This window comes from Nematolebias whitei, chromosome 7 (genome assembly GCF_014905685.2).
Source record: "Nematolebias whitei isolate Nwh7 chromosome 7, NemWhi1, whole genome shotgun sequence".
Taxonomy (NCBI): domain Eukaryota; kingdom Metazoa; phylum Chordata; class Actinopteri; order Cyprinodontiformes; family Rivulidae; genus Nematolebias; species Nematolebias whitei.
This window is the reverse complement of record NC_056504.1, coordinates 34,076,906-34,104,594: the sequence shown is the minus strand read 5'-3', so window position 1 is coordinate 34,104,594 and position 27,689 is coordinate 34,076,906. Positions and strand designations below refer to the sequence as shown.

The window sequence follows — 27,689 nt, the reverse complement described above, 5'->3', positions numbered from 1 at the left end:
ATGTCAATAAAAAATCAATACAAATATGTTCTTGTTTTTAGTATTTCACCTTGTTTTACAGCACCCTGATTTATTGTTTTGTACACTACTCTTATTTTAACTGCATTTTTACTGTAGTTTATTGCCATTGTCTACTGTTATTGTTGTCTGTATTTTATATGTTCCGTCTGGAACAGGTCCCTCTTGCAAATGAGTTCCCGTGGCTCAATGAGGCTAGCCTGCATAAATAAATGTTGAATGAAAAAAAGCTATCACTTGCCTCAGCCTTTTTATCCATCATTTGAGAGCTCAAAGAGAGCGGATGCTTAAACATATCAAACATTTTTCCACAAAAGGCATCAAATGTTAACATATCTCATAAAAATGTAATTTTTAAATTAGTTTTTCATAAATGTCATATCTATCCATACCAGTTAACCTAATGTGCATGTTTATGGTCTGTGGAAGAAAACTGGAGTGCCCAGTAAAAACTCTTGCACGCACAATTGACAACTTCACACAGACAGGTTGCTGCCTGATGTTGAACCTGCAACCTTCACCAACTACTGCTCTGTCGTGATGACTGATATTCACAACTGTTTAGTTTTGTTTTGTAACAAAAAAAAACCCCTGCAAGATCTGTGGAAAAATGTCTCTGTGCGTCTTTTTAAAAGTAGCATCCTTCTCACCGGTGTACAGTCTTCACTGTCGGGTGAGCTCGCAGGAGACGGCGGCTCAACAACGATGTTGGTCACATTGTAGGAATGATCTCTGTGCTGCTGAACCAGCTGCAAAACATATAGGGAATTGCGTGATTTTGGTGAAATTTCCTCTTCCACATTGCACCGTTAATGAGTTTGTGTCCACATTTGGGTGTGCCTTTAAGAAGATACCTGGCCATTCTCCATCATGGAGCGTGAGTGACTGAGCTGCTGCTTGTTGTCACGCAGGGGTGAAGAGTCGTGGAACGTGGCTTCGGCTTTAGTGAACACCATCGTATTCAGGGTCTCAGAGGAGGCGGCATGCTGCATGCCCTTTAAGAATAAATAGGAAAAGACAAAGCAAATAATAATAAAAAACTATTTTGTGTTTGAAACATGAAAAGATGATACAATTTTATAGTATTTAATGTCTCTAAATTATGCTCAAATACTGAGAAAACTGTTTGCATCATTCTGAGTTACTTGAAAAAAATTTGTAGGAAAAAAAACTTTATGAAGGAGTTTGAACATTTTATAATATGAAACAGTAGAAAGAAGAAATAAATGTTATGCTCTTCTCAAAATTTTGTATGTTTTAGTTAACTTATTCCACATTTTTGATTTTTCATTAAAAGCACAATATGGAGATATGTTTGCTCTGGAGTATCTGTAAACCAAGAAGCTGGCAAGGCATTCATAGTGAATATGCTATAACGCCCCTATCACTTGAAGTTAATGTGATAATTGACACCACCAGCAGGGTAAGTAGCACAGAAACTTCTCTAAAGGTTTCCAACAATCTCCTTACAACCTTAGACATTTAACTTGTACAAAACCCTACTAGTCTTTGTCATTTTTATCCGATAGACTCAAATTTGTTCATATAAACAACTTACCACACTTACACTGGACAAAAACATAAAAACAACACTTTAGTTTTTGCTCCCAAATCAAGATCTAAGACTTTGCATGTACACAACAGGCCTTATGTCAAATTTTGTTCACAAATTTGTGTAAATCTGTGTTAGTGAGCACGTCTCCTTTGCTGAGATAATCCATCCACCTCTCAGGTGTGGCTGCTGATTAGACAGCATGATTGTACGTAGTATAGCTGTGCCTCAGGCTAGCCACAATAGAAGGCCACTGTAAAATGTGCAGTTTTACCACACAGCACAATGCTACAATTTCTGAGGGAGTGTACAGTTGGCATGCTGACGGCAGTATAGTTATGGAGTTCTGCATGGTTCTATGTTTGGACCAACATTTTTTTATTTTAAATAAGCAGGGTGTCCATATCTTTTAGATGTTACTCTGCTCCAACACGCTTGATTTGAATCAATGGGTGATTGACAGGCTTCTGCAGAACACGAAGCAATAATTTAACCATTGAATTGGGTGTGCTGGAACAGAGAAACAAGTAAAACATGCAGGATTGTGGCACTCAGAGACCAGGACAGTTTTCATTGCCATGCAGAGGACATTTACTTTTACCATAAAGTCTGATGAAACCAAAACAAGTTAGACCATAACCATCAGTTATAACAGTTGAAAAGAACTGTGCTAAAACTGAAAAAAACAAAAAACAAAAAAACCCCCGATATTTTACTTGTAACTTGAGCACCATCAGAACACACATAATTTTCAAACAATTTCAAACTTCCATATGAAGTAGGTTTCAAGGACATCCTGCCCCAGAGGGATGCTCAAAAACCACTTTATACTTTTATTTCTCAGTTAGACAGTAGTGAGTCTCTAAAAACCCTCTAGCTGATCTAAAATGCTGCAGGGAGAGTTTCATGGGAATTAGCAAGCAGGATCATAATTCTCCAATCTAGAATGCAATTCTATGTTTTTAACTTACATATAAAAACCACAGAGAAGCTCTATTGTATATTAAAGGTTGCACAGTTACATCGCTCTTAAACATCAGCTTTACTTGTGTTTACTAAAGTTTTACAAAGTGGAATAGAAGAGAAAGGATTCAGTTATCAGGCTCTTTTCTTGTAGAATCAAGACAAGCCAAGGCAGATGTCCACATCCTTGGGTTAAATTCAGCTGGAAACTCTTAAAAACCTTCAGGGTCTAGTTTTTAATAACTGTCAGGGAATTATTTATCAATGGTTATGGTTTTTAGGTTTTTAGGTCTATGGTTGAGAATATGCTTCCCCTCTGCACTGAGAGCAAGAAGCCCCCAAAAAGCCAAAACCGTCTCCCAATAGACTATCTTATTTCTGCCCATGAACCATATGTTTGGGTAAACACCTCCTGAACTCTGTGAACTCAGCTGAGTTGATAGGAGTATAAAAGCGAGCAGATAATTTGGCTCGTGGCTTTTTTCTGTGACTGGTTTTCATGCATATACATCTATGTATGTGATGTATGTATATTTATGTAACCTTTCCTGAAGCTGACCGTGGAAGTACCAGTTAAAATCTTCTCTTGCCATTGAGTGTAGTTCTTTTGGGTAAACAACGGTAGTGAAAGAGATTTTCTTCAAAAATAAGTCTTTAAAATACCTTTAAAACTGTCATCCTCTCCAGTCTCCATCCTGTGAATGCCTCAGAACACTATTTTTTATTGGACTTAATCAAACGGGACAGAATTCCATTATAAATGGCTTGAATGGATCTGTTTAATTGTATTTTCTTGCCCTCGTTTACTTCCTCAGTAAAATGCCCTGAGAAGACTTTTGTTGAAAACTGTAATAAACTGGATTAAAACTCAATTCTGCTTTATCTCCTACAAAGCTCACTGCTGTTTATCCAAGCAGTTTTATCATCCAGTTTGGTATTCTCTGCAGAGCCGCAGCCATTACAAAACCATCTGCTCAGTCAGATTAGGCCTAAAAGAGGTTGAACTTTTTAAAAAATAATTTGTTTTTGAGGAAGAACGGTAATGCAGACGTGTCTAGACTGAACTCTTTACAATGACAGATGGAGACAAGCTGGTTTGCAGAGGAGGTACAGTGTAGAGATTCATACACACACTGATGCACAGCATATCCACACTTTGCATGGCTATAGCTTTTTACGCTTCCAGTTCAGAGCTGGTACAAGAAACTGTGTAAGATTGCACACACATGCAGAAACTTAAACATCTTCAACTTTTTATGCATCATGTGCCATAATGAGGCTCCTAATCCCTGTATCCTGGTTTTAACAATCAGACTAAAGATCCTTACTAAAGCTTGCATCTCTTCGTGCAAAGGAGGATTAGCTCTGAGAGCCAAATCTACCTTTTTTTTTTTCTTTTGCACAGAACAGGCCTTTAAAAAGGCTTTAAACCAAGTGTACCCACACCCCACTGTGACGCAACATGTTGCAGTAAGAACTGCTTGGGTAACAGCCTTTCTCTATACACCATGAGTTGCTGTTTCACCACCTTCATATGCATAAATGCTGATGGCTGAGAGTCTAATGAGCAAAGCTGGCATTACTTTAATGTATTCTACAGTAATACAGTGAATATGCAGCTTTTGCAAAACTGAAATACTTGAGTTTTTTGATTTTCATGGAGCAAATGCATTTTATCGAAAGCCTTTTGCGCAACAACAAAACTCGTAGGATTAGCTGCTCAGCCAGGCATGCAAACAGAAAAAATAATGCAAGGAATTGTCACCACAAGGTTTCTTTTTTATCTTTGTGCAGGAGTAACGTAAGGCAGGATTTTATCCGAGGCAGTGACAAAGTCAAGCTGGCAAACAAAGTCACCAAAGTTCTGTGATGTCACATTTTGTTAAGCAAATATATTCTGCTGTACAGGGAGAATATGTAAAACTGGAAAAGGGAGCTTTTGTCTTTGACGTTTTTGACAAGGTGAGAGTCAAGGTGAAACACATTAGATGCCTTCTGGCGACAAAAGAGTGCATGAGTGCATCAAAAGGAGAAAGGTTTTACCTGGGTCATCTGCCAGCCGCTGTCAGAATTTTTATGGTGACTTCCGAAGAGAAAGTCAGGTGACACCTAGAGACAAGGAAAAGAAGACGGAAACACCGATCAGCAGTTCCTTTAAATCTATTTATTCAAAATGAAGACAAACCCTTTTTTTTTTTGTCTATAAAACTGATCTATAAAAATATATTTTATTAAAATTGATGTGTGGGATTTAGTTTCTTTAGCCAGATTGTGTGAAAGATGAACATTTGTTCAACAGTACTTCTCGTGGCAGAAATTTGGACATATTTCACAGCCGTGTGAAAAAACAGGATGTTGCCACATATGTCAAATTAGATATGAGGTTTGGGGCTAAAACTCAGAACAGCACTGAAACGACTTTTTCGCCCTTTGACATCCTGTCAGCTTTGACACGTCCACAGCTCAGAGTATCACATGTACGTGTTCATCTGAAGGTAAAGAGAGGACGATGCTGCTCTGTATGAGCAAAACTTCAGTTTGACCCAACCGTATTTTTAGGTCGTTTAACAGGTCGCGTTTTGTGGCACTAAAACAACTCCACTACTAATACCTCCAGTCAGAAATAACACAATACAAGAGGCTGATAATAACACGCCAGGCAGAAAAAGCAAATGAACAACAAGCTCAATCTAAAACCAATAACCATGGAATAAAAAAGAGCATCACAGGTTAGTAAATAATAACCAAGGAAACCAAAATGAACTTACAGCGAAGGTGCTCATCACGACCATTAATGCTGTTATAAAGTTAAGGCTAACTTGAGCTTGTGAACTCGTCAGCTTCCTGTGGTTTCATGTCGCGGTGCACACTTTAGTCTGACTGCAAAACTAAAAATCATGCGTCTCTTTGCCAGTTTACAGCCCCTGTCTACTTCCCCATACTAGAGGGAAGCTGCCTTTATCAACCCATGCAGTCAGTCTCTTACAGCAGCATGTCAGGGAGGTGTGCACTATTATGAATCATTCATACTTGGCAAGTATTACCACATCAACCACTGGCCAACTATTTTTGTTTGCAAGAAAAGTGCTCGCTGTAAGAATGTAAATGGAATGGACTGCACTTATGTAGCACCTTTCTATCATACCAAGTCACTCAAAGTGCTTTGCACTACAATCTCTGTCCTCATTTACCCATTCATACAGCACTCTACTAGATCTATACAAAGATGCTTTATCCATTTTTTAAAAATAAAATTAGCTGCTGATTTGATTGATGAGCCTTTTACTTGTATTTTTAATTTAAGCCTCATCACAAACAAAGTTCCCAAAGTCTAGAAATCTGCATTCGTTCTTCCATTATTAAAAGGAGGTGAGCCATCAATCGTGAACAATTACAGACCCATCTCTATATTATGTATTTTAGCAAAAGTGCTTGAAAAGTTGGTCTGTGATCAACTGAAAGAATTTTTAGAAGCAAATAATAATTTTAAATCCTTTTCTGTCAGGTTTTAGGAAGCAGCACAACACTGCAACTGCTGCTCTAAAAGTTTTAAATGATGTGTTTGAGGCTCTGGAAAAGGTTTGCTGTGCTCTGTTTATTGGTTTATCCAAGGCATTTGATACGGTGGATCACAGCATCCTGGTAAATTTTCTTCTCAAACTGGGCATCTCCAAAGAAGCATCTTACTAGTTCCAAAGATTATTGGGCAAATAGCACACAATGTGTACAGATGGCTGGGGTAAGGTCAATTTTTTTTAAAGGAAAAAAGGGCGTACCCCGGGGCTCTGTCTTGGGGGCCATCTTATTTACAATTTGCATTACTGCACTGTGTGAAAATTTGCAAAATGCCTCCTACCACTTTTATGCTGTGTAATTTACTGTTGTTCAAATTTAATTTACTGGTGAAGATTCTCAGTCATCCAGGACATGATGAATTCAAAAAGCATTCAATACAAAAATATCCATCCATCATCTTTACCCGCTTATTTCATTTTGGGTCACGGGGGTCGCCGGTGCCCATGTCCAGCAATCACTGTGCGAGGGCAGGGTAGACCCTGGATGGGTCGCAAGTCCATCACAAGGCCACATAGAGACAAACGAGACAAACAACCATTCACTCTCTCACTCACACCTATGGACAATTTAGAGTTACCAATCAGTCTAACATGCATGTTTTTGGTCTGTGGGAGGAAACCGGAGCACCCGGAGAAAACCCACGCATGCACGGAGAGAACATGCAAACTCCACCCAGAAAGGCCCCTGGACCGGGGTTTGAACCAAGGACCTGCTCGCTGAGAGGCAGCAGCTCTACCAGTTGCGCCACCGTGCTGTCCCCAATACAAAAACAACTGGACTTTATTTGTAACAGAAGAGGTTTGACCAGCACCTATAAAAAGAAAGTCACAGATTACCTGCAAAAACTTGAAAAGGAAAAAAAAATCAATCGATCGTTGTATTATAGATTGTACCCAGGGGAAGCCACTCCCTGTCTTTATGGACTTCCAAAAATACACAAAGAAGGAACACCACTCAGACCCATCGTCAGCAGCATGAACTCAGTGACGTATAATATTGCTAAACATCTGGCTGGTATTTTAGCTCCTCTTGTTGGAAACACACCTCATCACATAAAGAACTCCATTGATTTTGCTAACAAAGTTCAAGATTTGAAACTAACCCCAGGAGAAAACCTTGTATTGTATGATGTGACTTCTCTTTTCACTTGCATACCCATCTCTGAAGCAGTAGAAACTGTCAAAAACAACTTCTATAAGACAAGGACTTAATCAACAGGACCAACTTCACCCCGGACCAGATCTGCACCCTGTTGGATCTCTGCCTCTCCACCACTTATTTCAAGTTCAATGACAGTTTTTACAGACAGAAGCACGGCTGTGCCATGGGATCTCCAGTGTCACCCATTGTTGCCAATCTCTACATGGAGGAAGTGGAACAGAGAGCCCTAAACTCCTATGAGCGAACAACGCCAAGCCATTGGTTCCGATATGTGGATGACACCTGGGTCAAAATCCAAGCTAAGGAAATAGAAGCATTCACCAGACACATTAACTCGGTCGATAACAACATCAAGTTCACCAGAGAGGATGCAAACAACAACAAGCTGCCTTTTTTGGACTGTTTGGTTCAGATGGAAAGAGAGGACAGCCTCAACATTGAAGTGTACAGAAAACCAACCCACACAGACCAGTATCTTCTGTTTGACTCCCACCATGCACTGGAACACAAACTCTCTGTCATCAGAACTTTACAGCATTGGGCCGAACGCGTCCCCACGAAGACAGAAGGGAAGGAAAAGGAACAGAAACACATTCAAGAAGCTCTTCAAACATGTGGATATCCTAACTGGGCTTTTGTCAAGTCAGCGAGGAAATCTACAAAACGCACTAATAAACAGAAAAAGGAAAACAGCAGACGTAAGAACATTGTCATCCCTTATGTTGCTGGAGTATCAGAGAAATTCAGAAGGATTTTCAACAAACACAACATCCCAGTACATTTCAAACCCAGCAGGACTCTCAGACAGAGGCTGGTCCACCCTAAGGACACAACACTCATACACAAACAGAGTGGTGTAGTGTATGCGGTCCAGTGCAGCAAGGACTGTCCAGACCTCTACATTGGAGAAACTAAACAGCCTCTTCACAGACGCATGGCTCAACACAGGAGAGCCAGCTCCTCTGGACAAGATTCAGCTGTTCACCTCCATCTCACAGATAAGGGACACTCTTTTGAGGACCAAAATATGCACATTTTGGACCGAGAACACAGATGGTTGGGGGGTGGGGGGGGGGGGGAAGGAAGCAATTTATGTGAAAAGAGAAAAGCCGTCTCTTAACAGAGGAGGAGGCCTCAGATTTCCACTTTCAAAAACCTATAATGCAACTTTAAGTCTGATTCCCAGCCAGTTTTCACACCTGATGGGAACAGAGGGGTCTCATCAGTGAATTAGAGTAACAAAGACTTAAGAAGCCCCCTACTGTTAAGGTGTGGAGGTGTGACTTGTCAAATCTACGTATGTGTGTGTGTGTGTGTCTTATCTCACTCAGCCTTATAACCTGAATCTCTCACTCGCTGCTCATTGAATTGAGAAAGCTCCTCGGATGAGGAGCGAAACGTCTTCTGTTACAAATAAAGTCCAGTTGTTTTTGTATTGAATGCTTTTTGAATTCATATTTAATTGTCAGACACTTAAATTATCACAGGCTGCTTTTTATGAGGTGCAGATTTGTCTTGAGCAACTAAACTTGGTTTTAAATGCTGATAAATCCAAAATAAAATGCTTTTTTTTTTTTTTTTTTTTTTCAAATTTGTCTGTCCCATTGGAGAATATCCCTCTAAATAAAAACTGCCCAAGGTAAAGCGCTCGAGAGGGTCTGGACTTAATTATCGACAAGGAGCTTTCTTTTAAATCCCATGTGAAACATCTAACCTCCAAATTAAGGGTGAAGCTCGGGTTCTCCTTCAGAAACAAATCGTGTTTCTCTCTTAGAGCTTGGAAGTTTTTGATCACAGCTACTTTTTTGCCAGTACTTGCCTATGGAGATGTTGTCTATATGTGTGCTTCAAACAACTATCTACCGTCCTTGAATCCAGTGTATCTTGTGCATTAAGATTTATTACTGGCTGTAGCTATCTTACTCATCACTGTGATCTCCATCTTAAAACCAGTATTCCCTGTATAACAGGCAACATGTGCATTGGATGACTTTGGTGTATAAATCTCTTATTGACCAGCTTCCGCATTATTTATGTACTTTTATTTGAAGAATGGACAGTAGTTATGCCTTATGCTCTAAGGACTGTTTGAATCTTCATGTTCTTCTTGTGCGAACAGAAAAGGGCAAGAAAGCATTTAGCTTTTCTGCCCCATCAGCTTGGAATGCCTTGCAAACTGAATTAAAACTGTCAGAACTTACTTTGAGTGCTCTTTGCAAACTTTAAAAAACCCGATAAAGGATATCTTGTCAATAGTACCTGTGTTTTAGATCTTAAATTGACATTGTTTGAAATTATTATTTATTACAATTATTGCCCTTTACTGTTATATTGTACGTTTTATATATTTCTGAAGTCTAATCTTGTTACTTGTTTTGTTTTTATGACGTGTGCCACTCACTGCCTGTTCTTGGCCAGGTCACTCTTTTGAAAGAGGTCTTGATCTCAATGTTTTTTTTTAAAATCTGGTTAAATAAAGGTCTAATAAAAATAAAAATACACCAATGGGGCACACATTAGAGGCAATGAGGAGTTCGCTGTCTTGCCCAGGGACACTTCAGCATGTGACTGCTGGTGGAATCAAACCCCCAGCTCTCGCATTGGAGGACGACTGCTCTAACCACTCAGCCACAGTTGCCCTTAACAAAGCTCTTGTAATTCTCAAGTCACCTGTACAAAGAAACACTGGATGGTAAAATACTATAAATGTAATTTCTGAAATAATGTACAATCTTAACTCTTATTTTTCCAAAATGATATTTCCACTTTAAAATATTAAACATATACATGTATTATTTAAAATTAAACATTCCTGTTTTTACTTGTACTATGTTGCATTTCAATGAGACAACAAATGTTCTGCACACTAATGATGTGATTTCTGGTAAAGCTGTGCGTACCCTCGCTGTTTCTACAACATTCTGAAGAACGAGCAATAAACACAGCAACTTAGGGAAAATTCAATGTAAAATTTCCAACTTTGGAGGGCCTTTATTTTGAAATTCTCCATCAGATCTTGGTGACATTTGGTGAGCAACATCTGGAGGTGTTCTACAGTCAGTCTGAAGTGAGACTGGTCACTGGAAACTAAGAGTTTTGTTTTAATATTAATGGAAACTTCAAAGAAAAATTGACATGCTCACATAATGAACATGCAAATAACAACACAATACAGTGACAAAAGTAAAATATTGTGGATCCCATATTCAAGAAGACACATTTAGATCATTTGCCAGTGAAAGAGAAACTGATCAGGTCCAATTCAAACTTCAACCTTTAATTGTACAAATAAAATTATTTAAATCACAATAATATTGTATGAGTGTTGGATTGTTCTTATTCAGTAATTAACTCCTTATTTCACTTCTCTACCAAGTTGAATCAAAATCAGCCAAAATCTTATGAACATTCTCATAAAAACTGGAAAAACATAATATTTTAAACCTTGTAAACCATTTAAAACCATGTATAAACTTTGTCCTCTAGGCCTAAACTTGGTTCCTGTTAATTACAGGATCTGTTTCTTTAGAGCATCAGGCTCTTTAGCTCCTCCTGAAGCGGCTCCTTGTAATACAACCAACACGTCATGAACCGGAGTTATTGTTTTAGATTACAGTGACTGCAAGAAAGTATAGTTGTAGCAATTTAGATAACCCTTTTTAATGTGTGTTGAATACTGTAAATGTTCTGTGTACACAGCTTAACATCATATCTGTACTAGAATTAGATAAATAAGGAATACATTTTCACTAAAACGTGTTTAAAAACTGATCAAATTTACTGTTTTCTGAGTGCAACTGATGTCTAAATCCACCATTTTACAACAAACTAAAGGCAAATTGCTGAAAAGCTTAAAAATGGTTTTGCGCATCTACTGGAAATTAATAAATTTAAAAGCATTAAAATCTGGTGTTTTAAAACAGTAAGTAATTCTTACAGCTAAGTCAGGAATAGAAATAACGACTTGCTTCTAACAAAAACCTGGTGGAAGTTTAAGTCAGTGGAGTTTATGGTCTTCAATTTGAATATTTTAAGTCCTAAATAACTAATAAACAGGTCTGTTTTTATTTTTACTCCTTTTAGGAAGACAGAGTGCAATTCAATGCTTTATTTATTGCAGAGTGAGCCATTTATTTGCATCATTTTCTACAAACATGAGAAAAATTGAATCAGGCGTAGATGTTTCTATAACAGAAAGTGTAATTTTCTTGTACAGAACAGCATGTTCTTTTTCATATACTGTACACACTTATTATTATTATTAATATTATTATTATTCCAAAAAAAATGTAGAACCATATTTTTGCTGTAGAAGTCACATCTTTTTGCATAAATTAGCATGCCCTGTGACTTATACAGTGAAGCAACTTATTTATGTTGTTTTCCCATATTTATAACCTGATTTTTGGCTGAGATCTGACAATTTTATTCATTCTGACATGGAAAATATTGAACACTACTATTTTCAGCCACTAGAGGGCGGTCGAGTAATAAGGCAAGCCAAGTGTCTCATTAATAGGTAAAAGTGGCTATTAAGGAGACACTTGACTTGCCATACAGGTCACCTACATCTCGCTCCGGAACTCCTGGAGCAAATGTCAAATCAGCTTCATCTTGCCATGCTGTTCAGGTGAAATGCAGCTGATTTGACCATTCAAGTGAATTTATTAAGAAAAAGTTAAACTGAGACACAGCTTTAGTATAATGTTGGGGAAACATATAATTGTTTTTAAGTGTTAATCTTATTAAATTCTTGTTAAAGTTCTCTCGTGCACGCTCCCGCAGCTGCCATTTGGCAGCCAATCGATTTTTGGCACAACACCGGCCCACGTTTCTGGGTGGTCAGAGGTGACGCATAATAGATGCAACTCAAACGGCGAAGTGATGTATTTATGTTTTTTCAACTTTATTAGACATTTTTGGACTGATGCGACTGATACAATAGTGCAATGAGTACGGCAGCAAGTACGGTACATATTTGTATTAATATATATGGCTAAATTAAATTTTATGAATTGGTTTACTTTTACTCATCAGATAGATTTTGTGGTTCTAATTAAAGTTGTTCAATAGGGAAGATGGTAAAAACTGTCTGGCTGTTTTAACTGTAAAGGTCGCAGACCACTGCTTTAGAGCGCACAGCAACCTGAAAGCACTTTGCTGTTTGTGGCTCCTCACTGCTTTATGAACATCGATAATTTTCTCTGCAGAGCACATGGCTCCTTACATGCATAACAAGATTTAAGGACACATCCATCCATTATCTTTACCCGCTTCTTTCTTTTCGGGTCGCGGGGTTCACTGGTGCCCATATCCAGCAGTCACTGTGAGAGAGGCGGGGGACACCCTGGACAGGTCACAAGTCCATCACAGGGAAACATAGAGACAAACGAGACAACCATTCACTCTCTCACTCACACCTAGGGACAATTTAGAGTTACCAGTCTAACATGCATGTTTTTTGTATGTGGGAGGAAACTGGAGTAACTGGAGAAAACCCACGCATGCACGGTGAAAACATGCAAATTCCACCCAGAAGGGCCACAGGCTGGGATTTGATCTGGCAACCTGCTTGCTGAGAGGCAACAGCTCTACCAACTGATACAGAAAATTTAAAAACATTTGCATGACTTCACCTTTCCTTCTGATCAACAGCTTAAGGTGTGATTTTATTGCTAAAGATGATCTGAAAGCTAAAACCCTCAATGTAAGCATTAAACAGCTCCCCTCTACTTCCTTTTGAATTTGTATAAAACAAATAAAGTACTGGCACCTAAAGTTTTATATAGTTTGACATTCTGTTTCACCTATGCTTACACAATAACAGAAATGAGGAGTATAGTCGTTCAAATTAACTGTATTGTTTGTGGGAGCTGATTAGGACATGTAGCAGTAATTTAATAAAATCTAATTTAATTTAAAATGGGCTACGTGCATTCTAACACCTGGTCTATAAAGCAGTGAGGTATGTAGTTTGCATTATGCATCATGTACCGCAGAATCAAAAGTGACACATATAGGTCAACAGAACGCATCTCAAGCTGATGTGATGGGATGGAATCACTGCTTTGATCAGACGGGTACTTTTTTTGATGAACAACATTAAATTTGAAACAGTGATGCAAGGCTGAGGCAATGCAGCTTTCAGACGTAAAATGCTTATCTGGAGCAATCTGGATCATGCAGCTTGTGTTGATTTACTTCGCAGATGCCATCGCTGATTTGGTGAATGGATCAATTTCAGTCACAGGCTGCACTCTTCAAACATTTAAAACAACATAATCCATATTTAAAAGGGTAGAAAACATGCTTGTAAAATTTAACTTATTAAAAAGTAATCTTGATGACACAATATCAGATTTTTTTTCTACCACAAGGGAAAATAGAAACCTCATGAACAGTTTCAAATTGATGGAAAATTTTACTGAATGGTTAACTGCAGTTTGGTTTTGTAATGTTGCTGATGTAAAACATGCTGTTTCTGTGTTTGTGGCCCTGATAGTTTCTGCTCATCGCTATCAGCTCAGCAGAAGCATGTCATGTCCAGAGATGAGCCTCACAAAAATCATCATGAGAGAGGATAGGAAGCGAGTGTCAGAGGGCAGTGATGAAGTCAGAAAATGATCCGAAAGGCTCTAATCTCCCGTTTTAATCTAGAAACGCAGCATTTCTTGTCTCCTTAAAGCACAGAAACTATCAAGAGGCATACACATGAGTGAGCTGGACAGGGTAAGTGTGTGAATTTGTTGCCCTGTGCTTTGTGTCATCTCTGTTTACAGCTGTAAAAGCACAGCTGTATTTAGTAAAATAAATGCAACAAATGCTCAATAATCCAGGTAGATAAATCTAACAAGGTCGGCTCAGGTTCTCTGGATAAGTTATTCGTTTTTGAAACGTTTTGTCTTTCATCAAAATGTCTTCTTCAGTCTGAGGAGCAAATAGTCTTGTATGCAGCACCTTCTCATATTGTACTGTTATTTTAATGTCTTAATGTCTTGTCTAGCATGGATGTTTTGTGTGCCGACTCACTGTGAAACAAATCACCCTCGGGGATAATAAAGATTCTGGAACTTGAACTAGTGGATCAACCAGTTTGCCGGTAACAGCCAAAACTAGTTGTTCACACGCAAAAGGAGGACCATCAGCCTAACGACCAGTCGTTAGTGCCCTGATGGCTGCTTGCTATTCACAGAGGGCTGAGTGATACTTGCAATAACAACATTGTACGAGGAGAATTGGACACAGAAGTCTCTGCCCCTGTTCAATGATGAACGGGTTCTCTTCACAAAGATGGCCTCCTTTACTCCTCTCTCAAACCAACATTCCTCTCTATCAAGGATGTGAACATCTACATCCCTGAAAGAGTGACCGCTGGCCTGGAGATGAGTGTAGACCGCAGAGTCCTGGCCTGATGATGTTGATCTTCTGTGCTGGGCCATCCTTTTGGCCAATGGCTGTTTAGTTTCCCCGATGTAAGACTGATCACAGCCCTCCTGACACTGAACAGCATACACAATATTACTCTGTTTGTGCCGGGGGACTGGATCTTTGGGAGAACCAGTCTTTGTCATGTATTTCGGGGTTTAAAAGCCACTGGGATGTTATGTTTAGAAAATAAACATCTCAATTTCTCTGAAACTCCCACAGCATATGGAATGACCACTGGTCTGGGTCTGGGTCTTTTCACCTGATGGCTGACTGGAGTCCTGTTTGGGTTTCTTCTCTGCTTTCAGGAAGGCCCAGTTAGGATATCCACATTGCTCTAGAGCCTGTCTTGTGTGGGATTTCTCCTTCTGCCTGGCTCCTGAGCTGGTGGGGACACTGTCTGCTCTGTGGTACAGAGTCCTGATGACTCCTAACTTGTGCTTCAAAGGGTGATGGGAGTCAAATTGAAAATACTGGTCTGTGTGGGTGGGGTTGCGGTACACCTCAGTTTCCAAATAGAATAGAAGAGACCTCACTGTCCATAAAAGCCAGCTTTCTATCTTTTACAGCTTCTCGTGTGAACTTCATATATTTATCCACAGAGTTGATGTGGTCAGTGAAATGTTGGATTTCCTGAGATTTAATTTTAACCCAGGTGTCATCAACATACCTGAACCAATGACTTGTTGATGTCCCTGAAAAGGATGTCAAGGCTCTCTTTTCTACCTCCTCCATGTACAGGTTGGCCACAATAGGAGAAACTGGAAACCCCATAGCACACCCATGTTTCTGCCTATAATATTGCTCCCCATATGTGAAGTAGGTTGACTGCAGGCACAGTTTCAAGAGTTGACACAGTTGTTTTGTGGAAAGCGTGGTCCTGCTGCTCAGAGTGGTGTCTGATTTTAACCTTAAACTGACCACATCTACTGCATCATTAATGCACGTAAAGAGTGATGTGACACTCAACGAGACCATAGTTTCATCAGTCTCCATGGTGACATCCCTCACCTTATCCACAAAGTCCATGGTGTTCTGTATGTGGTGTTCTGAGCTGCCAACTAAGGAATTCTTTCAAGGAATTCTAGGCGTAACCACAAAGTTCAGTCGGCCCACCCGGCCAAAGACTGGGTGGGCCGTCTGTCGGAGAGATTCTTCACCAACTTCTCTGTCTCCTTGGCGTGTGACTGTCATCCAGGTGTTATCTGCCATTAAGTGCATTGTTATAAGACTGAGTTTGTGGCAGCTCCTCAGTCTGAAGAAGCCTTTTGAGTAAAAGGCAAAACGTTTTCCGAAAGAAGAACTCTTCCAGAGAACCTGACTCAACCTTGTTAGACTTGCAGCAAATAGGTTAAAAATGAAAAACCCAGATGGCACTTCGGAAGAATACAATTATTATTAATCTTGTTGTTATTAAATATTCAATTGTTGAGATTTTTTTCTTGTTTATCACCTTTTATTAGAACAATTGCAATCACTCACTTCATCCCACCTTTTCACTTAACTCCAAAAATACCTTTTTCCAGGAATGTTGCTTTTATAATTATTCAGGCTAATTTAAAACTGAAACTGCATACAACCGGATCAGTAAAGTTAAAAATGACTCTTTAATGTGGCAAATTACCATTTGAGTGTTTCCAGCCAGAGGCAGGGATAGATGGCTGGTGTCCCGGGGTAATGTCTGACTATGTACTGAACCGGCCTGCACAGAACACATACATAGAAAAAAAAACATTAAAGGTTTTCAAAAATCACGAGCTATCATTATTAAAAAGTCAAACATTTTCATGTAGCAATTAGATTCTGAAATTTCCCAGGATTAACCTGTATAAATAAAGGTTGAATGAATGAAAAAAAAGAAGAGACTTTCTGGTTAAAATACCATTTTCTCCTATTATCAGAGTGGAATTTACAAAAAAAACCTGTTATATCCTCATCAGTGGTGGTTTCTGTTCTCTCCTTACAGAGTAAGGTTATTAACTTCTCATAGTGTTTCATAAATTTGAAAAAAAAAAAAAACAACTAACACTCCACCATCTTCATAGTTTGCATGAATCATTGTCATGAAGGAAGTAACCGACAAAAACGGATCCAAGTTTTAGACACATAAAGGTCAGCATATTAGTGTCAGCAAACTTGTTAAAATTTTTTCCTAAAATAAATGTACACAAACGTGTAACTTCACTCTGTGTGCTCACTGTAATCATTAAAACTTTGATATGAAGGGATTTTAAAATCTCATATTTGAAAAAGACTTACTATACATACTAAGTGTTATTTATACTGTAAAAAGCTAAACAGCTGCTGGTTGTTTTGTTAACAGCTATATATGAAGCAGACAAACCTTTAACAGACAGAACCTAAAATGTTTCATGCCTTTTTTAATATTCAGATAAATTTGGCTAAAATGTTGAGATCACAGACACGTCAATGCATTTTACTGCTTTGTTATTAACTTAAAACGCTTCAAAAAGTCCTTAAACTAATGCTAAAGTAGGAATGTACAGAGTTTCTACTGTTCAAACATTTTTTGGAGTCTGCCTCATAAATTAGAGCAGCCCTGAGCTCTATGTCCCGAAATCCTCAGTCTCTGTCTCAGTGAGCCTCGTTTTTTATTCTGCGCCCTGACCCTGACCTCTCATCTGAGAGAGGATGCTGTCATCCAGCTCACTATCCACCAACCAGCTCTCAATTTATTTATCCGTTTCAGTGGCAGGAGAGGTGCACATGGGTTCAGAAGAAGCAGCGAATTAGTACCTGCTGTGCTGAATGATTTATCCTGTTGCTGCTTTGAGCGCGACCCCGTCGAGGGGGCTTCCATGACCTCTCTTTGGTGATGCTGTTGACGTAATAGCATCTACCAGTGGCAGAATCAGAGTACTGCTCCCACAGATCCAAGATCTGAAGAGGATGCTGCCCTGGAGCTGGGCTTGGTGGCTCCGGCTGGGACTGACGCTTCTCCAGATGCATTTCGGTGTAAATGGGGGAGTCTTGCCATGACAGCTGGGACAAATAGGCTTCTGCCGGGACCTTGTGAGAAGGACCGAGAGAAAAGTTAGAAACAGAAGTAGGAAAAGGGGCGGAAAGGCAGAAGTGAGTTTAGATTCAAAAAGCGTTCAATACAAAAACAACTGGACTTTATTTGTAACAGAAGACGTTTCGCTCCTCATCCGAGGAGCTTTCTCAATTCAAAGGAGTGAAAACTCACTCTAAAGTGAGTTTAGAGAAACAAAATGTAATCTTATCAAATTAATAAAAATGTCTGAGCACTACTTTGTTCTGTCTCAAACATCGTACAAAGATAACTGAGCAGATCAAAAACAAAATGCAAATCGCAGTCATTTGAACAAAGGAAGTCGCCGTATGTGAAGCAGAGAGATAAAGTCATCACAGACCATGAAGAAGCATGAACAAGCCCCACAGTCTCCTATTATACAAGAACCCAGCAGATTTTAGATTAAGACACAGCTGAGCTTACAGAAACACACACTCATCCAGACAGAGATATCTGAAGCTCGCACAGCTCCAAAAGAAGATCTATACGTCCGAACAATGAACGCCTTGTTGCTTGATCTCTGTTGCATAACACAGCCATTAAGATATAACTGCTATATGGAGCCTTTCTACCAAATGTAGGTTTAACTAAATTCACCTGATCACCCACAGACACTCATAATGTGCCTAACTTTATATTACGCTAGCTGCTTTTTTTTTGTGTGCTAATTTCTGATTTTTTCCAGATAATTTCCACTTTTTTGTGCTCATTTCTGCATCTTTCAGCCTAATTAAGCATAGCTGTGCTCTCTCCACTTCCTTCAGGTAAGTTAAGCTTCTTTCTGCCTTTTTAGGTACTTTTCAGCTGTTTATGCTAATTTAGGCTTTTTTCAGATATTTTCCACCTTTTCATTCTCATTTATGCTTATTTCAGCCTAATTAAGCACAATTTTGCTCTCTCCACTTTCTTTTGGTAATTTAAGCTTCTTTCTGCCTTTTCAACTACTGCTCAGCGTTTTTTGTTGTTGTTGCTAATTTAAGCTCTTTTAGCAAATGTACTAATTTTGTGTTCATTTCTGCTTATTTAAACCAAATTCAGCAACTATGTGTTCTTTTTGCTTTCTTTTGCTAGTTTAGGCTTGTTCTTGCGTTTCAGCTACATTTCACCATGTTTTTAGCTAATTTCAGCTGTTTTCAGGAAGTTTTTCAGCAATAAGCACTCACATTGCATTTATGCAGGAAATGTATTTTCTCTAGTTATGTATAGAATTGTTTTCTTCTCTACAATCAATTATAGATTAGCCTGTGAGGGCTGTAGTGTTGCCTAAGGACACTTCACCATAAAGTGTGGCTGGGGGTTTTGAACCAGCAGTCTTTATATTGGCAGGTGATTAGCAGGTAAAGCTGCTCAAATAAAAAGAATGATGTGACAGATGTTTACTCCAGATGGCAGTGCTGAATTTTTGAGTCACCTGATGATTCCTGATCAACAGTTTCCTTCTGCTTCCTGCAGCATTTGCATCAAAATCTGGTTCTTCATCAATTGGTTCAAAAATGGACCGATTGAAACGAAGCACTGAAATTTGTTTTTGTGCCATTTTAAAACCCATTTTTGGGATTTTACCTAACAAATCAGAACATTTTGTAAAGTGCATACAGCATTCTGTATTTTGAAATACAAAATAAATAGTACTTTACTATTTCATACTATGATTTTCCTTTGAGCTTTGTCTGACCGGCCCGATCACAACTGTTCATCTATTATAAATCAGGTATGAAGCCATACATTTTTACAGACACACAGCTGATAATGTCGCTTACAGCTACAAAACACACTTTGTTGCTCTTAGTTGTAATTTTTTTCATCAGCTCTCAATGGCATTTTGATTTTGCACTTTTCGTTAATGTTTAAAACATAAAACAAATAAAGATTGAGGATTTTCAACATTTTTCCAACTCTACTAGACTTCAGGATTATTTCTAAGTATACCTCAATCAAACAATCAATCAATAGTTTATTATCATCGATATGAAAATAATGATAACGGCACATCCACAGCAACACATATTCATAAACGACCACCAGCAATAATTATCTTGTCTTCAGGTTTTATGTTATCGGTTTTATTTAAACTATGAGTGAGCATCCATTCGTTTGTTCGAGGGCTCATTATGAAGAATTAGTTAAACTAGAGGAAGGGTATTTTCCATGAACATATGAAATGCCACAGCAGATTGAACTTAATCACTGATCTAATCTAAAAGGTTATACCTGACATTTTGTTGCTGTGGTAAAAAAAAAGAAAGAAAAGAAATACAGTTCTGCCAAAGAAGGCAACTGTGGCTGACTTTTAAAAACCCAGTTTGTGATTCATGCAAGTTTTGATTGAAAATCCTCAGTTTCTGTGAGGAAATGGTTTGTGTTTAAGACCACACATTTTGTGCACTGAGCCCTCATGTCAACATTATGCACAACTTTTAAGGCAAATGTCACAGCGAAACGACCATTTTTGTCCGAAATCAAATTCCTCAGAGAGGTCAGATATTTGAAGTTTGGCATGAGATGAGCAACACACATTCTTAGGTTAAGGCGCCGTAAGATGCAGTAATAACAATAAAACAAACAAAAGGTCGATCTTGTTTATAAAAACTGCAGATCAATCACTTTCATTTCCTTATATTCAATAGATGGTATTTTCTTAAAGTCACTCATCACCAGAGCACTCGTAGAATCTTCTTGCAGCTACTGGACATGTGCTCAGAGAGTTTTCTGTTCGAAAAGCAGGGCGATACTAATTTAGATCCAAAATTCCAGCTTACTGGTATAAAAATAAAGACAGTTCTCAGAACCAAGACAAAAAGCACAAGAGAAAAAAGGATGACGAATGATAAAAAGTAGAACTGTCACTTCCACGGAAATCACATAAAATGCACACAGTTATGTGGAAACTAAAGTCTATTTGGAGAGTCAGTTTGGATACTTAGTGGTGGGAGTTCCCCTCAGTCGACAGAAGGATAACCTTCAGTATTTCTCCCAGTAAGGCCTTATGTAATCCCTTCTGATGTAATGTAAGGAAGATCTGGCGTCACGACCATGCTAACTTGATTGTTGCTGTAGGAGGATTAATAAGGACAACTGCAAGTGTAAATCAAATTCCCCTTCCTTCTCCAGCTCTGAGCTCAGTCATTGTGCAGAATTAAACCCAAACACACCAGATTTATGTTCTATTTATGTTTATGGGAATGAATTACTGGTATTCTGTTTACATCAAAACTGTCATATTCATTTACACAATATTGACAACAAAAATTATTTCACAAAAAATCTGAAGTTCCAACCAGCTTCTTCAGATAACCTCAGTATTAGCAGGAATTACAGCTTCATTATGTTTTTTTTTTTTTTTTTTTAATTTATCTTGGTTTTTTTAGGATTACTATTACATGTATTGTTGGTAAAATCCACACACTGGGTTATTACAGTTTTGGAGTTATGACGTGTTAATCCTGCAGATTAGAGATTGTCAGTGACAGGAAGTCAAAACTAATCTAATCCCACATTTTCCTTCAGCGTCAAACTGCATGTGACGGATTTGTATGACCCAGTTTCTGCAATCTAACGTCACCGTTTTGATGCCGGCTATGGAATAAAGGATTAGAGTTCCTTTAACCATAAATAAAAATGAAACTGACCATCTAGTAAAAATTTACATGCTAAAATTACTGTTCTTTGTAACGTTTACATGTTTTTAAGATGGATTATTGATAAATAAATATATCTGCTTACAAAGAATTTCTTGAAGTAATGAAAAATTTATTTGTAAAAAATGTCACTTCCTATAATCAAGTTGAACTGTTAAATAGGTTATTTGGTGGTACTTTTTTCATATAAAAACAGTGCATATTTGGTATTTCTGCAGTTAGTTGTTATTTTTTTACTGTAGTTTGTCAGAAATGTGAGCGAATGTGAAAGTTTCTGTATTTTATCGAATTGAACCAATGTGCAAGCCCTCACAATTACTTTTATTGTCCTTTTTAGGGTCAGAATTATGTTTCTTTGGTAGCATTTGTTGTCGTCGCAGTCTATTCTGCACATTGATTTTACGCTTTAGGAACAGCTGCAGTTTAAAATGAGCAGTCTTACCAGTATATGATACAATTATTGATACACTTCATTGCATTCCTTTCTCATGTAAATGTGTTTTAAATTTGGAAAATGATTCGTCTTTAACCAAAATTTGAGAATCAGAACTACTGAATCACAGGAAAGTCTGAATGTTTGTTTCATCTGCAAAAAGAAGTGATTATTTTTTAAGGGCTAAAAGGCACAAAACACATAAAAACAACAGACTCATGTTTATTCTGCTTCTCTTTCAGCTAAATAAGATACATGGACCCTCACACAGACAATTACTCCTAGTGTTTCATTAGATTACAGATTGACATGTAAAACGGATATAATTAACATTTTTACAAGTTACAAATTAAATCTTGGTACCCCCTCCAGACTTCTTTTGTGGCTCTGTTATTTATCCAGTATAATTAGATCTTTTGTCACTATTTATGAGATTTTCTCATCAGATCTTTACTTCCCTTACCTGCAGATGGTTGTTCTTGCCCGAAGCCCCCACCATGTCCCACTGGCTACAAGACTTCTTGGGGATCTTGTAGTTGATGTGGCTTCCAAGGCCACCCCCCACCTCATCATAAGGGTTCTCCGTGATGTTTTCAGGCAGGTTGCTGGAGCTCTGGCTCCGGGTAATCGTAGGGACCACTCGGGGATTTGACGATGCTGTTTGGACCAAGGAGGCTGAGGGGGACCCAGGGACTGTGAGGTGGTTTGACTGGGAGGTGGAAGAATTCGAAGTAAAGGTGAATCCGGAGAGGGGGAGGGTGGGGAAACGATTTACGCTCATGCTGGTTTTCTTGTCAGAACTTTGGAAGGCACTGTTGGAGTTGAGGTTTTCCATGGAGTGGTAGATGGCTTTGTTCACTGTGGGAAGGGAAAATACTCGGGTTTGCACTTGTTTCGAAGTTGCTTCTCCACTTATAAAACAACATCCCACCAGTTTTCTTGGCTCTTCGTGTTCATTACATTACCTTGGTGGTGTTCATTATTGGCAGTTCCTGTGAGGCTGGGAGACAGAGAGACCCGGGATAGTACCCTGAAGTTGGAGTTCAGCGAGATCGATGAAACCAGGCGCTGGGGCGACGGCATCGGTGTGATGGGTACTTCTGTCACATATGTGGCTGGGACATACAATGGCTTTGTTTTACTGGATGCTCCAATCCTCCGTACCTGTCAAAGAACAGATCTCTGAGTGCTTTTGATGATTTTTTTAATAAACTAGTTCTATTTAGAGAGCAGCAAGCCATGTTTTAAGCCATGTTTTAAGTGACCAACCTTTGAAAATGATGACTTCTATCTATGTGCACTCCTCTGTAGATGTCAAAATACAGCTCTAGCAGTGGTTTGGGAATACTCACAACAAAATCAAGAAGGGTTTAAAATGTGTTTTAGACACCCACAGTGTTTCTGACATTTTTGCGAAAAAAATTGTCACATACATTTGAACATGTTCAAAATTCAAGTGACAAGCCTCTGCAGCTCGAGCAAGGATCCTGAGAACTCCTGCGGACGGTGCAAGACATTTCAGAGACTCCCTCACAAATGCCATTCACCATCTAGTCATCAACAGTTGCAGCCCATTGGAGTACAGTAGTGCATTAAAGGTAACTTAACTTTTTTGTCTCATGGAGATATTTTTACTTCTCATCTGAAGGGCTTCTTCAGTTCGGATTAAAATGGGTTGCTGGAGCCACTCGAGTGACTGACCCGCCATCTACCGGTATACTGTTAGTCATTTTGGTTCTCGTCACTTGGGATGTGTTTACCAACAAGGCCAACAAGAAAATATTTTCTGTCACATGTTTCAAGGTATAGGCAGCACGGTGGCGCAACTGGTAGAGCTGCTGCCTCTCAGCGAGAAGGTTCTTGGTTCAAACCCCGGTCCAGGGGCCTTTCTGGGTGGAGTTTGCATGTTCTCTCCGTGCATGCGTGGGTTTTCTCCGGGTGCTCCGGTTTCCTCCCACAGACCAAAAACATGCATGTTAGGCTGATTGATAACTCTAAAATTCTCCCTAGGTGTGAGTGAGAGAGTGAATGGTTGTTTGTCTCGTTTGTCTCTATGTGTCCCTGTGATGGACTTGCGACCCGTCCAGGGTGTACCCCGCCCCTCGCACAGTGATTGCTGGACATGGGCACCAGCGACCCCCGTGACTCAAAATGGAATAAACGGGTAAAGATAATGGATGGATGGATGGATGGATGGATGTTTCAAGGTGTAAATGGTTTTGAAACTGTCTGGGGAGTAAAGTCAAGGCTGTATTGCATGCACTGGATAGACGGGTCTTTGGGACACTTCCTCTGATTATTCTAAGCTTCTTTGGTTTTATGTAAAGTGTTTCTACCACTTCTTTCTCACATAATTTGGCTCCTTTGTCCTAAATGATGCTTGCTACTCTCTCACAGGAGTGCCCTAATCTTAGAGATGTAAGTGGACTGCTGACTCTTGATCTGAGAAGCCAGCTTTTCTGTGTTGTGCTATGTGTTTGTGTCGAGGCCGAAATGCACTGGGATTTTATAGTTAGGAAAATCTATCCCACGATTCTCAGATGCCTCTGCCATATTTGATAAAAAAATTTTTTTACAGGTTTTCTTTTTACGCTTTCCAGTCCTGCAAAATATTGTTCAGCAGTGCATTTTTGAGGCCTTTGTGTTCCTTAACCAGACTCAATCGTTAAGGAAAACATATCTATTATATAGAGACAATACAAATTTATAATTATATATGTGGCAATTTCTAAATGTGTTTACTTGATTAACAAATATTTCAGATTGTCAACTTCAAGACTTTTGCCCAAACCTTTCCATCCCATCCTAAGCAATTTCAGAATGAGAAGAATTCATGGTGTCAGTGTAGAAAAAATATAAATGGTATAAGTCTGTCTAAAAACCTAAGTAGACAGAATGATTAAGTTAAAGTTGAGCATGTTTTTGTGTTTGAGGTGTTAGGGAAGGAAGTGTTTACAGACAGATGAGTCTTTAAAAGATTCTTTAAAACAGAAGAAACTTGTCTTAATTTGGCAGCTCATTCATCATGGACACAGAAATGATGACAGTCTGAACAGAGACTGGCAGTAAAATTCACTCTGGTTGAGGTAAAAGGACACGCCTGTTGATGTTTTTTGTTTGCTGGAAAACAAATTCCATAAAATAACTAAGCACTAAAAATATCTTGAAATTATAGTAATGACCTGATGGAGGCGATCATAACTAAAGTATGTTTGCCATTTTCAATGTTCCAATACATATTGAACATTTTTATTGATATTGTTTAACTTATTTCTTTATATATTGTTTTTTTTTTTGGCATTTTAGGAACTTTTTGTGTGAATCTTTTTTATCTGTTACTGCTGTTACACTTGAATTTTCCATCCATGGGACAATAAAGGCTGTTTCTATTCTATTCTATTCTATTCTATTCTATTCTATTCTATTCTATTCTATTCTATTCTATTCTATTCTATTATGACTAAATACAAAGTGTTACAGCTTTTGTTGTTGTTGTTGTTCCTAAGGGACCATTTAAGCTGCTTCTCCATTGTTAAGTACCTCTCTAATTGCTTAGTTTCTATTTGGTTATATTCAAATGTAGAGGTGTCTCCATCCGCGGGCAGCAAAACACCTCCAGTCCCTCCGGGTTGACCCACTTTGCCCATTGTGATCTTTTATTGTTCGATAGTCTGACTTCTTTTTTTTTTTTTAATTTGTCATGTGACTGTAAGTGCGAGTGCTGCCGTGAGTGGCCAGTTTCCCTGACACCTCCTGGTAAACCCGCTCGCTCCTCATTGCTCCGTCGAGCTCACGCTGCATTTGCTCATCTGACAAAAGTGACAAAAAGATTTGCAGCTCATCACTCAACCACAGAACAACCTGTGAATTGCAGCAACGTACACACTCAATGATTGGATTGAAAATGGCTCTTTAGGAGGTGTTTACAAGTCCTGCCTTGGCTAATAAAGTGACGTCAATCAATGGCTGCAGTTTGCCGACGTCAAAATCGCTTGCTCGGCTCGGCTAGATTGGAATCATGGCTGGGGCGGTTCCAAAACCCAAGAGGAACAGGTAATGGAGGCACATTTGGCCGATGCTGAATCAATGCAAGCCGAGTAAAGCCACGCCCGTGGAGAAAGGGCTTTAGTTGCTAATGTGCAGATGAACACCTGAGGGAACCACAGAGCATCGTGAAGAATTACATATCATAGCTAATCAACACAGAGACATCCATCATCTTTACCTGCTTCTTCCATTTTGGGTCATGGGAGTCACTGGTGCCCATGTCCAGCCATCACTGTGCAAGAGATGGGGGACACTCTGGACAAGTTGCAAGTCCATCACAGGGACACAAAGAGACAAACGAGACAAACAAACATTCACTGTTTCACTCACACCTAGGGACAATTTAGAGTCACCAATCAGCCTGACATGCATGTTTTTGGCCTGTGGGAAGAAACTGGAGTACCCAGAGAAAACCCACGCATGCACGGAGAGAACACGCAAACTCTAAGACCCCTGGCAGGATTTTACCCAGCAACCTGCTCACTGAAAGGCAACAGTTCTACCAACTCATCCACCGTGCAGCCCTGCAGAGAATATATATTAAATTCTAGGTGCAGTGTGGAGGGGATAACACCCAAACAGGAACTTCTCTGTGCCATAAGGTTTACTGTCATGTTTAGTCACACCTCAAAGGCTCATTATGAGCCAAAAACAAACAAATGTAAGGTGATTGACAAAAACACCTTTAAAAATCAAAAATTTTATATCATTTCTGGCCTGTTATGGCATTTGCAGACATTGAAAACACTGGTACATCACATCACAAACTTTATTCTTTGGTGTAAAAATCTAAATCCATGTTACACCAGAGGAACAAAAGGTGAAACATGTTCTCACCTGCCACCAGTCTGCATTCGTCTTCTTCAGAAGAACAAATCGTTCGCCCTCTCTTATGCAAACTTGCCGCCCATCTGCTCCCCGGTAGCTGTAGTCATACTGAGCCTCAAGAACAATGGTACCACTGGGAACCCCGCAAACTGTCACCCCACTGGGGTTCACCATGTGAACCGCAGATGGTTGCCCGACAGATTGACGCCAAGTTCCAGACAGCATGGTCTCCACAGTCTTGTTCAGCAGTGTCTGACAGGGGTATGGTGGTTTTTGAAGAGGCTCAGGACGGTGCAGGACAGGTGAGACTGAAGACAGGCCAGTGCCATGCTCTGGGACAGACAGAAAGGAAAATAATGCAGAGAGAGAAACAAATCAAGACAGTTGGCAAAGACTGTGCAGGTTCAAAAGAGACAAATAAATCAACTTATTGCTTAAAAGAGAAACAGAAAAATAACAGCTCATCAAGTAATATTGACACATTTATTAGCTAATGATGTCACAGATGCATAAGAGAACATATGCAGAGTAAAGAAATACAAATGTCTTCTGCTTTTCCAATTTTAGTACACCTGTCAGACACGGCAGATTATAAAGCACAGCAGATCACACTCTTCTTTTCTATTGTCTTTTTATCCCTTCAGAATCTAGAAACCGCATGTGAGTGAATAACTCATGCGTTTGGAAGATGGAAAGAGTGCAGTATTCCCAAAATAGCATCTGTCTCCGTCTCTCCACCTGAGCCAGCATCCCCCAAGCTAAAACCCTTGCTTTACCCAGCCAAGACCCGCTTACATAAGAAAAGAGCACACAACTTTCTGCCAGACACACAGAAATTCAGTTTTGCACAGTACACCCGCCCACTCTGGCACACAGATTTCTGCAGAAACACACACAAGCCTAAAAGGGATCAACACAAGGTAGTTCACAACTGTCAAAGTGATCTCTTGCCAGAAGGAGCAAAATGTTGGACAGGACCAGTGGAAACAGAGG

The 27,689-nt window shown here is 39.2% G+C and overlaps 1 protein-coding gene across 1 annotated transcript in view; it reads right to left on the bottom strand.

Annotated features, from left to right (window-relative positions):
• The window catches only part of arhgap9 (Rho GTPase activating protein 9), a 49,100-nt gene extending 22,161 nt beyond the window's left edge, over positions 1 to 26,939 (bottom strand). The window contains exons 1-9 of the mRNA XM_037678797.1: positions 26,706 to 26,939; positions 22,787 to 22,985; positions 22,285 to 22,679; positions 17,453 to 17,725; positions 16,320 to 16,397; positions 9,340 to 9,345; positions 4,577 to 4,642; positions 873 to 1,013; positions 669 to 767 (exon numbers count right to left, since the gene is read on the bottom strand). Coding sequence (XP_037534725.1) covers positions 669 to 767; positions 873 to 1,013; positions 4,577 to 4,642; positions 9,340 to 9,345; positions 16,320 to 16,397; positions 17,453 to 17,725; positions 22,285 to 22,679; positions 22,787 to 22,985; positions 26,706 to 26,921 — 1,473 coding nt within the window. The 5' untranslated portion in view covers positions 26,922 to 26,939. The remainder of the gene's footprint in view (positions 1 to 668; positions 768 to 872; positions 1,014 to 4,576; positions 4,643 to 9,339; positions 9,346 to 16,319; positions 16,398 to 17,452; positions 17,726 to 22,284; positions 22,680 to 22,786; positions 22,986 to 26,705) is intronic.
• Between the last annotated feature and the right edge of the window lie 750 nt (positions 26,940 to 27,689).